This window comes from Bos indicus x Bos taurus, chromosome 7, assembly GCF_003369695.1.
Source record: "Bos indicus x Bos taurus breed Angus x Brahman F1 hybrid chromosome 7, Bos_hybrid_MaternalHap_v2.0, whole genome shotgun sequence".
Taxonomy (NCBI): domain Eukaryota; kingdom Metazoa; phylum Chordata; class Mammalia; order Artiodactyla; family Bovidae; genus Bos; species Bos indicus x Bos taurus.
The window spans coordinates 26,671,901-26,687,377 of NC_040082.1; the positions used below are offsets into that span (position 1 = coordinate 26,671,901).

The 15,477-nt window shown below is 36.3% G+C and overlaps 1 protein-coding gene across 2 annotated transcripts in view; it reads left to right on the forward strand.

Annotated features, from left to right (window-relative positions):
* Positions 1-15,477, forward strand: part of EDIL3 (EGF like repeats and discoidin domains 3) — a 482,936-nt gene that overhangs the window by 343,299 nt on the left and 124,160 nt on the right. For both annotated transcript variants that reach the window (XM_027545670.1, XM_027545671.1), the window contains one exon: positions 1,460-1,644. In XM_027545670.1, the coding sequence (XP_027401471.1) occupies positions 1,460-1,644 (185 nt within the window). The remainder of the gene's footprint in view (positions 1-1,459; positions 1,645-15,477) is intronic.

Here is a 15,477-nt window from a genome sequence, read left to right on the forward strand (position 1 = left end):
CCAACCAGTGAATCCTAAAGGAAATCAGTCCTGAATACTCATGGAAGGACTGATACGGAAGCTGAAGCTCTAATACTTTGGCCACCTGATGCAAAGGGCTGACTCATTGGAAAAGACCCTGATGCTGGGAAAGATTGAAGGCAGGAGGAAAAGGGGATGACAGAGGATGAGATTGTTGGATGGCAATACCGACTCAATGTATGTGCGTTTGAGCAAGCTCTGGGAGTTGGTAATGGACAGGGAGGCCTTGTGTCCTACAGTCTATGGGGTCACAAAGAGTTGGACATATGTGAGCAACTGAACTGAACTTATTATTATCACCATTTTACTGATGATAAGACTGAGGCACAAACAGGTTTAGTAATAGGTACAAGGCAACACATCTAGTAAGTCAAGCACCAGTTGAGTGTGAAGAGATGGCATTGATCGGTCTCCTATTTTATCTTGGTTTTCTTGATGATCACACTACCTTGTGTGTTCTTTGGCCCAAACGTAAAATTTTACAAATGAAGACTCAACTGCTGTCTAATGTAATCATATAATCACACTGCATTTTACAAGGTTCATGAATGTAATTTTGTCAGAGTTGTAATTCAAGATTACTAAATTCTGTGTATATGTACACACACAGACTAGATTTTTCAAAAACAGACAAACCCAAATTTCACACCACGTCACACTTGAAAATATATGTGGCAGATTTGAGAATCTTCAAAAAATATCCACTACTAAAAGTTATTGAGTATGATTGAAACACAAAAATGTATGAAAAGGCTGTCCAGTCATGGTTTTTGCTAGAATTAGCTCATTTCTTCTGTTACCTATTAAATTTTATACCAGTACACTGCAGGGCACATGGTAAACACTGAATAAATAAGAGCTTCTTACCTTCCAGAAGAGGCCATATTGGTACTATAAGAGTCACTGATAGTGATTAACAGGTTTCTTGGAAAATAAAATACTGTCCAGTTTAGAATATAACATCGGAGCAGTTTGTGAAAATGACATTGTCCTGGGAGAATTTTCATTTGCAGTGTTATAGAAACAGATAAAAGAAAACCAAATATATTTTCTGATAAAATGTTCCAGTTTTAAGGACAAAATGAAGCTGTTGAGAACCAGGGACCCGTTATGAGGCTATCAGTAATGAGATAGGAGAGAGCATTTCAACATTGTTTTCATTTTGCAAAATCATATATCAGAGAAAAGTAGTTTGAATTGTCTGTCTTGTTTTCAATTTTTCCAAAATATATTCAGACAGAATAGTTTGAATTGGCTATCTTGTTTTTCGATTTTGTTTCAGATTATAGCCTTTTTTTTTTTTTTACTTTAGATGCTCTCTCTTTGGGGGAATGAATAGCATTATGCTTAATCTTCTCTTGCCTATCTAAAATGAATGCTGCAGACTTTCAGGGTGATAAATTATTTTTCTCATGGCACCCTTCTCATTTTCTTCCAGGCTGTTCTGAGCCTCTGGGGATGAAATCAGGACATATACAAGACTATCAGATCACTGCCTCCAGCATCTTCAGAACTCTCAATATGGACATGTTCACTTGGGAACCAAGGAAAGCCCGGCTGGACAAGCAGGGCAAAGTGAATGCCTGGACCTCCGGCCACAATGACCAATCACAGTGGCTACAGGTAATATTTTCTAAAAATCTCACAACCCACTGTCTTTCTTCCTTCTAAGATTTCCTGTTAGTTAGGTGTCTGTAGGAGTCATTACCTTCATGCTAATTTAAATGTGTCTTCCTGTTTGGCTTAACTAAATGGGTAAAACAAAAATTCCTTATGAATTCATTTTCATGTATTGTTTTTACGCTGATGTTGATGTACAGATGCTACTGTCAGATTGAGGCAGCAGAGTGAACCAAATCACACCATGTACAGGTCAATTCAATTGATTATGTGATCATTTGCATTTTAACTCTCATCTCTTCTAATGCTCTGTGTCAATATTGGTTTGAAAGCATCACAGCAGAAAGCCAAACCACCTTGAAATCATGCCACTGACCTGCAGATTGTTCCCATAGAATCATGACTCATGGCTTATTAGCCCTTTACCTGTGGTTGCTAAGCAATGGAGTGATTTGATTACATTCTCATAAGAGTGCTTGCTTATAGAAGGAAAGCATAGACATTGCAGAGTGTGTTTATCATTTGCAAATGAGGCAAGGTTACAGTCAGTGCTTTTTAAAACAACCTTCTTGAAATGCACTTATTTGTGGAGTACTTTTAGGTAGGCACAAATTTGTTAATGTCTTCTGTGGCAAAGAAGACAGCTTAATTCCATCATGAGCTCATTTTATTTAAGAAAGATGAGTTCTCCTCTTACTGATTTTTATGCTACATTTATGAGTTTCAAAGTTGTAATTCATTGTATTTCTGGAAATAGCAAAAACAATTACAATGGCAAATCTCACCTCTCATCAAACCAAATCTGCACATATGAAATTATACTTACCAAATCACCTGAAATTTCTCATAATCTCTTCTTTCTTGACCTTACTTTTTCCCTACTCTTACTTTTTCCCTATTCTTATTTTTGTTCTTTACTGTCCTGTGACATTCTGTCTGGATCTTTATTGATCTGAAGCTTTATTAAGGTCTCACATTACCATATACTATACATAATTATGTATGTCTTTCTCGTTTTCCTATTCTTTGAGCTTTTTGAAGGTAGGTTTTATATACCTATATAAAACACTAAATATTTATCATCCCACAACCCAGTCTTATGTCCTTGTGTATAAGTAGCAATACTACTAAATGAAATAATTCACTTGATAAATGTGTGTGATGCCCCTGTGAAGCATCACAGAGCGTGATAAATAGTGATGGTACAGAAGCGAGCAACACAGTTTGCGTTCCTAAGACATCACCTGTTTCATCAGCCATTGTTCTTATTTGGTTTGGATGACACCACAGTTTGTTTATCTTCATCCTTTTAGCTGGTTCTTCCCACTGTCCTTCCCCAGGCCACCCTTCCAGGTTGGTATCTTCCTAACAACCTCACTCTCACCAACTCCATACACTCACCTTAACTAATTTAGCAAGAACTGGTTATTTCAACTACTGAAATGGATTCAACTGCTTTAACATTCTATTACTTCTCATCATCCCCACTGCTACTTCCAAGATCTAGGCCACTGCCCTCTTTCACCTGGGTTTTTGCAGAAGCCTCCTAACCAGCCTTCTGTCTTCTGGCCTCACTCTCTAAAAACCTGTTTCCAAGATTGCCATCCGTGTGAATTTTTTCTGAAGTGTAAATGTGATTCTTTTACTCCTTTTTTAAACCCTTCAGTTGTTCTCTATCAGCCACAGAATAAAGGGACGCTTCCTTAAGATAGCCTAAAAATCTGTTTGTGATTTGCCCTCAATTCATCTCTCACCACCCTTCTAATTTTGCTTCAGTTTCTCAAACTAAACAACACTATCTCTCTCTTCCCCATCCTTTATAAACATCGTCTTCCTGGAGAAAAAAGAATGGAAAGAGCATCTCTGCCCACAAAATCTCAGCCCTCTGTTGGTTAAATACTTCAACTGTAGTTTCGCTTTTCTGTAGATGTGCTTTTCTCTGGCCAGCTTCGCTGCCAGCTCCATCCCATACCACATCTGGCTTAAATTGTCTCCTGGACATACTGTGTCCCCTGTAATTCTCTCACGGTCCATTATCACAATCCACTGGAAATTGTGTTTTTGTGCTGCTTTACTTGCTCAGGGCAGATGGAACCACATTTGTCTTTTTTCTACTTTCTCAACCTGTTGTCCAGTACCTAACTAAATAACCTGTCACAACATCTGACATGTGGTAGGCACTCAGTAAATACTGTTTTTGTCTTCTTAAAGTATAATTGATTTATAATATTGTGATGGTTTCATGTGTACAGCACAATGATTCAATCTTACATATATATATTTAAGATATATATATATATATACATTTTTAGATTCTTTTCCCTTATAGGTTATTACAAAATAATGAGGATAGTTCCCTGTGCCATACAGTAGGTCCTTGTGGGTCATCTTTTTATATATAACAGTGTGTATATATTAATTTCAACCTCCTAATTTATCCTTTCCCCATCCCCTTTCCCTTTTGGTAACCACAGGTTTGTTTTCTATGTCTGGGTCTGTGTAAGTGATAGCATATGATATTTGTCCTTCTCTGCCTGGCTTACTTCACTTAGTATGATAATCTCGAGGGCCATCCATGTTGCTGCAAGTGGCATCACTTCATTATTGTTCATGGCTGAATATTTTCCATTGTATATGTATGCAGCATCTTCTTTATCCATTCACTTGTAGCTGGATATTTAGGTGTTTCAATGTCTTGGCTGTTGTAAATGTTAATAGTGCTGCAGTGAACATTGGGGTGCAGGTGTCTTTTTGAAGTATAGTTTTCCCCAGCTGATGCCCAGGAATAGGATCACAGGATCATATTATAACCCTGTGTTTAGTTTCTTAAGGAACCTCTGTATTGTTTTCCACTGTGGCTGTATCACTTGACATTCTCACGATAAGTACTGCTGAATGAAAGAATGAATTAATCCGTCAAAGAATTATTTAAGTTATTGATTTGTACTTAAAATGCATATAATTTGATCCCCAGTTTGAGACCAACTGCTAATATCCTCAAAATTTTGAGTAATATTTGAAAAGTAAATCTAAAAGATCATATTAAAATTCCAACCTTTTTACTAAAGGAAGTGGATAGCTTTTGTGAACTTTTCAAGTTCTTAATTAGAAGAGACCATGGAGAATTTCCTTTCCATTTGTTAGACTTGAATGGTGAAGTTTAACTTGTTCTTTGTCACTATATAATACTTTTAAAATTGAAAACATACCAGTCATATCTCAGATTCACTGGGTATGGCTAATGTTTGTGAATCATAATGCCATGTGAAATAAAATATTTTACACCCCATAAGTAATTCAAAAAGACTGGTAGACTCTAGAAATAACCACTTAAGGGTATTGCCAATGGAAAATTTCTTTAGAAAGATAAAACAAGTATTTTTACGTACATGAATCAGGGTGTAATGTTCAGTGCAAACCTTCATCCATCACTTTTTTAAGATGACTTTTCATCTGTCTTCTTAAAGTCACTTGCATGCTGAAATTGATTCATTCTGTTGGTGACAGATTTTCTGTCAATTCAAGGACCAATTCTTTCAGTATGTCTATTCTTTTGTTGTGGCAAAACATATTCAGAATCTCCAAGGCAAGGGAAATTGACATCTTTGCTTATTTTTTTCTTTTTTGACATCATGCAAGAAAATGCTCCAGCACTGTAACTATTTTTAGTGCTTTCTCCTCAAGAGAGTAGAATCTGTTCAACTGTACATTGTTATACTTGTATCTTTGTTGGAAATAAGATTAATATTTTCACAGATAATGTATAGGGTGATATTTTTTAAATCTTTGGTGTACAGTCAATTTTTATCCTTATTTAGGGCTTCTGAATTTATAAATTTTATCTGTAATCTTAACTAAGATGCATTGCTTTAGAGAAACAGCTCTTCAGAAGATAAACTATGATGGTAATTTAAATTCTCTTCCTTCATTATTGATCTCCTGCTAATTTTTTAAATTATTTTATATGCCAACTATACATGTAACCCTCTAATAATGAGAGTTTTATTTAAGTTTTGTAGTTTTTTCCAAAACTTAATCATATATTATCTGGAAATACAATTGAAAATGAATCCTCAAAAACCCTTTATGCCCAATTGTGATATATTTTAAGGAATACTTATGCATTCTTTTAAGAAATTCTTATGTATTCAAATATCACTTTAATATTTATTCTTATTATTACTTTAATGTTGCTTCTTGTCTCTTCTCTAAAGTCAGAATCTCAGCAATTCCTCAGCCAAATGTTTTTGTGGGATTTATTTGGAGTGATCTTACCTAATTGATTTGCTTCCTTGAACTACTGTTAATCTTGTAATCATCATAATATTTCTGTATGAACACGGTAAAAATATGTTAAGTCCACAGGCAGCCCTAGGTGAGAGGCATTTCTCAGACCTCTGAAAAACCATTATCCCATCTCTTGATATGTTTGATGGTCTCTTAAGCTTTAAGTAGGAAATTCTATCAGTGTGTTTTCCAAAATCCTACAAAGGTTAAATTCTAAGACCTCCTTTTAAAGTCTTACTATACCTAAGTTGAAAGGTCATAATGCAATCATTCCTGACTTGGAGTTGAACATTCTTAACACATGGTTACATTAGATTTTAAACCCTGTTTTCAGATAAAGTGACATTTTAAACAAATTGAATTTACAGAGATCTTTTAGAATTAAACCAGGCCCCTCAGTCCATGGAATTCTCCAGGCAAGAATACTAGAGTGGGTAGCCATTCCCTTCTCCAGGGGATCTTCCCAATCCAAAGTCTCCTGCATTTCAGGCAGATTCTTTACCATCTGAGCCACCAGGGAAGCCCATAAGATAAAGTGGCATTTTAAGCAAATTGAATTTACAGACATCTTTTAGAATCAAGCTGTTATTTCCTATGTTATTTTCTAAGCAAAACCCCAGAAGTTTTGTTGGGTTTTAACATGGATTAAATAAGACAAATAACAGAAAAGAGGAAGCACGTAGTGAGTACTCAGCCACCCGTTCCTTCTTTCTCTTTCTGGTGGCTTTTGATAAAACAGAACATCATCTGACACCAATTATAACCAAGCAGAAAGATATGCATATGTATTTTTGCTTCTTCCAAAAGGAAATTTCCAATAAAACTATGAAATGGAAATATCATTACTTCAGTTACAGACTGAGCAATGTTGATAAATTATATACATTTGCATTGGCAAGAAAAAATTATAAATATTTTTACCTAGGCAGCATCAGCTATTTTTCAGATTCTTTACCTGAGAGCAGTAATAATATTATTACTAACTTAAAAAGAACACTATGTCATTTAGCAATGTTCTATACTGAAATCATGCCCTTTTTAGAATGGCTGCATGCTTTTAAAGTTCATTTTCAGGATGTTTTCAAAAGATTGAGTAAATTCCCTTTTGTTTATGCTCAGATTATACAAAGTGATTAAAATTCAGCATGAGGTTGATGTTTAGTGACATTCTATCAGGAGTAGGTGTATTATTGTTGATAATCTTCAAAATTGTGAAGAAATATCTTGCTGTAGTAGATACATCTAAACAAAGAACACTATGAACTAACTTGCATTGATTAAAAACTTCTTTTGAATAAGACCTCATAAATTTTCTGTGTATGTACTCATTGCCCTATTTATTGGTGGTGACTAAAGAAAATGGATAACTCACCATCTGTAGTTGAATCTATTAAAAAATTTTCAGATTTCATAAAGAGTAGCATAATATAAATGACTAATAGGAAGAAAAATGTCACAATGTCACTTAAGAAATGACCTTTTGTTCTGTTTCGTGAGACATTTGCTAATTTAAGGTAGTTTGCATATTATTTCAACCAAATTATAGAATTAATAGAGTTGTTAGACTGCATACTTTAATGCTGACCTTTGTCAGAATTGCAGCTAACCCTACACAGTTTCATTTCAATACTAATTTCAGGGAAATGTGTAAGAAAGCAATTGAATTTTGGTCTTCAAATTAAATAAGCCTTATTTAATTTAGTCCATTTCATATTTTTAAAAGGGAGTGTTGTAGCCATAAAATTTATTAACTTTTTTCAAGCCATTAACTTCCCTTGCCTTCTGGACAATTCATGTAGAAAAGAGCTAAAGGAAAGATTTTTGAAGATCAAGGGGCCTCTAAGCCACTGGAAAACATTTGGCAAGAAGAAGGAATATTCTGATTTCTGATTCACTCTTTCAATATTTCATATATTGGAAACAGTAAGCCTGCATGAAGTGTTCAGTTATAAAGCAGATCTAAAAGAGATCGAATAATGAAACAATTTATGTAGGATTATAAAACATCTTCTATTTTTCATAAATGGTAATGTATTTTGGAGTGCATGAAATGAATCAAAGGAGGGCTATACTTTGCTTGGACTATAAATTCACCTTTAAATGTGTTTATAATTTTATAATATCAAAAGAAATCTCCACAATCCAATTAGGAAAGAAATTCTTTTTTTAAAAGACTTATTCATTTATTTTTGGCTGCACTAGGTCCTTGTTGCTGCACGTGGACTTTCTCTAGTTGTGGTGGGTGGGGGCTGCTCTGCACTTGTGGTGCATGGTCTTCTGATTGCAGTGGCTTCTCTTGTTGCAGAGCACAGGCTCTAGGGTGTGTGGACTTCAGTAGCAGTGATGCGAGGGCTCAGTAGTTGTAGCCTCTGGGCTCTCGAGCACAGGGTCAATAGGTGTGGTGCATGGGCTTAATTGTCCCTTAGTTAGGATGTGGGATCTTCCCAGACCGGGAATCAAACCCATGTCCCCTGCATTGGCAGGCAGATTCTTAACCACTGGACCACCAGGGAAGTCCGGGGTTGGGGGGGAACCACTTTTGATGAGCAAAGCACAATTGAGTAGGGTATTTATACAGAAAATACTTTTATGGCAAAAGAAAGTGCTATCAACATCAGTGTATTTGTACTGAGTGCATAATTTCAATGCCAAAAATCTGATTTCGAAGGCTGACAAATCACATCAATACTATGGGATCAGCTTTTGCTCTTTTCCTAAACTGTAGATATTACAAAAAAGATAATCTCTCAGGCAGCCTTTCCGTTAAAAAAAAAAACTCTTACATCACTAAGATTCTGGTATCTAAATGATGATTGGCCAAATCCAAAGTAGTCAGAAAATTACCAAGCCTCCCAGATAATTTCTGGTGAAGTTAATAAAGAGACATCATATAATTAGTATTATAGTATAGCCATAAATTAATCTTTTTAAAAGTTAACTTTGTATTATTCATATTGTGTGCACACATGCTAAGTCGCTTCAGTCGTGTGACTCTGTGATGCTATGCACCATAGCCTGCCAGGCTCCTCTGTCTGTGGGGTTCTCCAGGCAAAAATACTGGAATGGGGTGCCATACCCATTCCAGGGTATCTTTTCAAAAAGATTCCAAAAAGATTCCAGGGGATCTTTTTGACCCAAGGATTGAACCTGAATCTCTTCAGTCTCCTGCATTGGTAGGCAGGTTCTTTACCACTAGCATCACCTAGGAAGCCCTGTTATGCATATTATATCTACTCAGTACTCCAGATATTGCCCCTACGTTTCCATCCATTCTCATTTGTAGTAATTTCTTTGTGTTATATCTCTCTTTAAACAGCTTGAAAGAAAAGAATTCCCTAAGACAAGGCAATGAGGCATATTAAGACATTATGAAGTACTAATGTATTAGCATTTACATATAGCACATCATGAGAAATACACAAAGCAATAGTTCGGGTGATGGGAGGAGTAGATGAGATTGAGGGCAGGGTGCAGTTTTGGAAAGCAAGCCTTGATTGTACCTAAAAATTGTATGTCGGCTTTGCGATTTAGAGGTTATTCTAAATGGCTTCATAATTTTTTTTTTAATTCAAATAAATATTTTTGAGATACCTATTATAACAGGTACAAAGAATTGAAAGAAATATCCGGCATTGCGTCTGCCTTCAGGTATGATTACTGAAGCTCTATTGTCATGGATTCAACATTCCAAAAGCAATAAACAGAAATGTAGGAAGTTGGATGCGTCTGCTTAGGAGCCATATTTGAAACCACTGCAAAACTGAACAGCGGGATTTAAAAGAATTGTATGTGCACAGCAGGCCCATTCATGTTTTTATGATAATGAGAACCGAATGACTTCTGATTCCTTTGTGTGCAAATGAATTTTAATTTGTGGCTATTAGCTATCTTTATAGTAGCAAAATATAGTTACAAGAATAGTAATCATTTTCCTCTAAAAATATGAGTTGAAAATATGCCAATGAGTAAAATTTAGAACTTGGGAATACTGTTTCAAGTAAGATGAACATTTGTAAAGCCTTTCAGATAAAATAGGAATCAACTTTAATCGGCGATCTCATTTTGTCTTTAGAGCAGCCTTCTCAGTGACTAAGCTATTTCTGTTTTATGAGGCTACAGAGACTCTCAGAGACTTGCTAAAGACTAAGCAGTCAGTCAGCAGTACAAGGGGAACTCAATACAGCAGGAAGCTCCTGCAGTGACTTTTACCGCACTCTGGTAAACCGTTTAAGTGAGTGTGGGGACTCCTGTTTTCAGGGAATGTGTGTTGGTTTAGGAAGCTCTGGCTACGGCTTTCTTGAAGGAGAGCTTCTGGTACCTCTGTGCATCCAGCTTGCTCTCTACATTTGTGGTTTGGTACTATAAAAATAGTATATCCCTTATGGTGTTACTAAACATTGAACCCACACATTAAATATCTACAAATTTTCTTTTTCTTTTTTTCTTCTAAGATGAAGCAGATAGGAAATATGCAAATTCTAGCTTTTTCTTCCTGTAACTTGGTGGTGTATTGTTTGTGCACATGCCACATCTTAGACAAAGCTTCTCTACCCAACACTCTTGATTGTAGTTAAGGCCATCTGGCCTGATTACTTTGGTTTATCCTAGAGATCTTTGTCATTTTTCTTCAAAGTCAGTGGTGCTATGATGAATAGGTTATTGAGTTTTCATTTACATTCATGAGTAAGGTGTCTTTCGTTTGTGAAGTATTTATTTGCTAGCTATTGTCAACATAAATGTATTTATAGAAAATATTACATTCATTTTTCTCTTTCACTATTAGCATTTCAATGAGGAAAACATGCCCTAGTGAAGTGACTTTTAAGTTTCTAGTGTCTCTGTTTAATGCTGCTATTTTAGTTCTTTGGCACAATATGTCTCCTGGAAAGTGTAGGTCCACCTACCCATGCCCCTTTTAGTGTTAGCCTTTGGTTAGAATATTCCCTCATATCCTTTAGGATGTGCCTGACATATCTGCCAACCAATTAATTAGCTTCCAGTTAATCACTTTCTGGAGCTACTGTATTTTTCAGAGGAAAATAGACATCAATTTTCTTGGCCATTATCAAGCCAACCAGAATTTTGACTTCGTAACGCATCACTTAGGCTCTTCGCCCAGGTCTGTCAAGTTATCCAGTGCTACTCCCTCCGTTTGGCCTCCCTGCTCCCCTTTGTGAAACCTTCTTGTACCCTCTTCTCATCTGAGCTCTCCTGGGTTCTTGTGATTTGCTTTATCTCCTCTTAGGTCTTGCATTCCAGCTCCAGCCTGCCCTCTGAAGGCTGATTGCCTGTTTATCATCAGCTCGTTCTCATCTTTGTGGAGTTTCAGCCCTGCCCTGGCTCTCACTGGGCCATCTTGCTGTCCTAGCTGATTTCAGTCTTCGCTCTCTTAGCTTCTCGTCCTGGCACTCAAGATTTCTATTTCTCCAGATGCTTCTTTTCTTCAAATAGTTCCCCTACCAGAATCCAGTCTTCTCTGCTACAGACCTGGAGTTTCTAAAAGGTCCTCTCTTTCTCAGTCTGATTATGAACTGATGAAATTAGGATAATGTATATCACTCTTTCATTCTGAAAATGTGTATACTTTAAAACAAATGAGATTCCTTTTCTTAGTTTTTAGAATGTTTATTTTTAAGCTGTCATTTTCACTCTCTTCTTTCACCCTCATCAAAAGGCTCCTTAGTTCCTCTTCATTTTCAGCCATAGAGTGGTATCATCTGCATATATGAATTTGTTGATATTTGTCCTGGAAATCTTGATTCCAAGTTGTGATTCATCCAACCTGACATTTCCCATAATGTACTCTGCATATAAGTTAAATAAGCAGGGTGACAATATACAGTCTTGTCGTACTCCTTTCCCAGTTTGGAACCAGTCAGTTGTTCCATGCCCGGTTCTAACTTTTGCTTCTTTACCTACATATAGGTTTCTCAAGAGGCAGGTAAGGTGTTGTGGTATTCCCACCTTATTAAGAATTTTTCCGTTTGTTGTGATCCACGCAGTCAAAGACTTTCTCATAATCAGTGAAGTATACATTTTTCTGGAACTCCCTTGATTTCTCTGTGATCCAACTAATGTTGACAATTTGATCTCTGGCTTCTCTGCCTTTTCTAAACCCAGCTTACATCTAGAAGTTCTCAGTTCACATACTGCTGAAGCCTAGCTTGAAGAATTTTGAGCATAACCTTACTAGCAGGTTAAGTAAGTGCAATTGTATGGTCAAACCAAGCCTGTAAAATTGCCTAAATGGATTCAGAGCATTTTCATTTTCTCATCAGAAGGAATGTTGTATATAAGCTAAAGTCGACCCTGGTGTATCTGAAGTGTTGTCAACCCACGTCATGAATAAAACGGTCTCTATACATTGACCACTCCAAGAGCATCAAGTAACATAGGAACAGTTTTGCCTCTTAAGAAACAGTTCCTATGAGTTAGTGGGCTTACTAACAAGTAGAGTTTACAACAGCACACAGATATTTATTTGTCAACTCAAATAGTAAAAATAAAAAATTCTCATTTGTTGAAAAGTGCATTTGGTAATTATCGTTAAATCTCTGTTTGCCTCTCACTTAAGATGACAAAAGATTTTCATTGGAACCTATCTTTAAATCAATAAACTATAAAGTTGGTCCTCCTGCAAATGTTCATAGCCTTTGGTTTTGCCTTCTCTGTGTTCATAGTATGAAGTTTTATCTCTTTATTCCAATGAGAGAGACTTTTGTAACTGACCTACATTAAATTTTAACATAGTATTCTTATTAGAATAGTCACTGTTTTACAGTAAAATCAGGCACAAAACACACATAATAGACATGTTTAGCATTCACCTCTGTTGAGCAACACGAACTCAGAACTATGAAAGCTTTGTTATTTTATAAATAAGTTCCTTGGAGATTTTCCTCACTTAAGAATTCAGACCACAGTCTGTTTGAATATGATTTCTACTGTCCCATATATTTTCTCTTCTACATGCTCAGTGGCATTTGATAGAGAAAGCTAACAGCAGATAAAAAGCATTTCGTCCAAAATTATCCAATATAAGAAGAAACCAAGAGAATTTACTTATAGTCATTAATTAGTACTTGTTTATATGATATCTATAGTTTTAAAATTAAAAATAAGAATTTGTAAATTGCATTCAAAATGGTATTAATTATCATTGTGAAATTGTGTGATTATCATTACCATTTTATGTATAACTTAGTTAACAAACCAAATATGATTAAAAGGGCTTAAGGTAAATGAATAAAAGCAAGGACAATTGAGTAACTGTTTTTCCAGTTAAACTCTGAGTCACCTTTCTCCCTTCTCCCAATGTCCTGTCACCTGTTTGAGGCCCAGCCTTTGTTTCTTTCATGAGAAGCACTGTGGATTTTTTATCCCCAAAATTAGCTCTGGGATTTGATGGCCCTTCATGAGTAACACAGCACCCATCTGTTCTGTTAGGCATATGCCTGATGATGTGGGAGGAGTCGTATTTACAAGAGAATGGATCTAAGAGTACTTCGAATATAACTCTCTCTCTCTCTCTATATATGTGTGTGTGTGTGTGTGTGTGTGTGTGTGTGTGTGTGTGTGTGTGTGTGTGTGTATGTATGTATGTATACAGCTGCCTCAGAGCACCATAATGGAAAATAGGGGAAATTCTAAAAATAAAGCAGCTTTAAAGTCCTCAGTGGGAAAAAGCATACCACCAGCTGCTTATATCTTCTTGCATGTTAGTGTCGAAGTCATTTTCTCAAATTGTGGTTTGGAGACCTCCTGCATCAGAATCAACTGACATGAGTTAGCTGAAAATGTGAATTCCCAAATGCCATCCCCAAAGACTGATGTTTTTCAGTCTAGAATGAGCATATATATATTTTGGGATATATATCAAGGGATTCTTGCACTTAGTCTAACAGGAGATAAATGGAATTAGTAATTTATGGTCTGACTGGATAAACATATTTGTTTAGCATCTACCATTTGAATGGACCTTGCTTACATATGTTATTATTTTATTATGTATCTAATTGCAGTTTAGGAACAGAGTATCAGATACTTCTAATTAAGAAAATGTCATGATACCAGAATTCAGAGTTCAAAAATTCAGCTTTGTATTCTCTGACTTTTATTAAATGAATGAATCCAACAACAAATCTTTAAAGTCCTGAGAGGGAAAAAGCATACCACCAGCTGCTTGTATATTCTTGCATGTTGGTGTCAAAGTCATTTCTCCTAACTCTATAGGAAATAAAAAGCAGAGACATTACTTTGCCAAAAAGGTCCATCTACTCAAAGCTATGGTTTTCCCAGTAGTTATGTATGGATGTGAGAGTTGGACTGTAAAGAAAGCTGAGCACCAAATAATTGATGCTTTTGAACTGTGATGTTGGAGAAGACTCTTGAGAGTCCCTTGGACTGCAAAGAGATCCAACCAGTCCATCCTAAAGGAGATCAGTCCTGGGTGTTCACTGGAAGGGCTGATGCTAAAGCTGAAACTTCAATACTTTGCCCACCTGATGTGAAGAACTGACTCATTGGGAAAGATCCTGATGCTGGGAAAGATTGAAGGCAGGAGGAGAAGGAGATGACAGAGGATGAGATGGTTGGATGGCATCACCTACTCAATGGACATGAGTCTGAGCAAGTTCTGGGAGTTGGTGATGTACAAGGAAGCCTGGCATGCTATAGTCCATGGGGTCACAAAGAGTTGGACATGACTGAGCAACTGAACTGAACTGATAAGAAATAAGTTGTATCAAACATACTCACATAGAACCAGATCTAAAATCTGAGAATAAGATTCATATTGGTTTCTGTATCTTCTGGCTATGAAAGTTAGGTAGGTCATTAGATCTGAAGGTAGGTAGGTAAGTAGGTGGTAGGTAGGTAGGTTGATGGATAGAAAGCCAGAAAGAAAGCAAGAAAGACAGAAAAAAAGAAAGAATAAAGGTCTAGTTTGTGGAATTATGGATTTATGGAATTACTATGGTATTATCACAGATTTTTCTTAATTGATCCTTTGGTATGTAGAGTGCAATAACAGATATTCCTAACAGTGACCATGAAACATTATCAATTTCTGAAGCAAAATTTGAAGAGAGTAAAATATATTCAATGAAGATAGAGTGTTAAGTTTACTGTTTTTGTCTCATCAGTTCAGTTCAGTTCAGTCGCTCAGTCGTGTCCGACTCTTTGCGACCCCATGAATCGCAGCACACCAGGCCTCCCTGTCCATCACCATCCCCTGGAGTTCACCCAAACTCGTGTCCATCGAGTTGGTGATGCCATCCAGCCATCTCATCCTCTGTCGTCCCCTTTTCCTCCTGCCCCCAATCCCTCCCAGCATCAGGGTCCTTTCCAATGAGTCAACTCATGGCCTTATTTAGAGAAGGTGCTTATTGAAAGTTTGTTGAATAATATTTTCAAAACCTGTCAATGTTTGTGTCATTTATAGAGTTAATTTTAAATTAATTGATATATTCTATAAGAAAAGGTACTTTGTAATGTTCAGATGGTAACCTCTATAGTAGAACTATCTGGGTTCATACTGTGCCACTAACT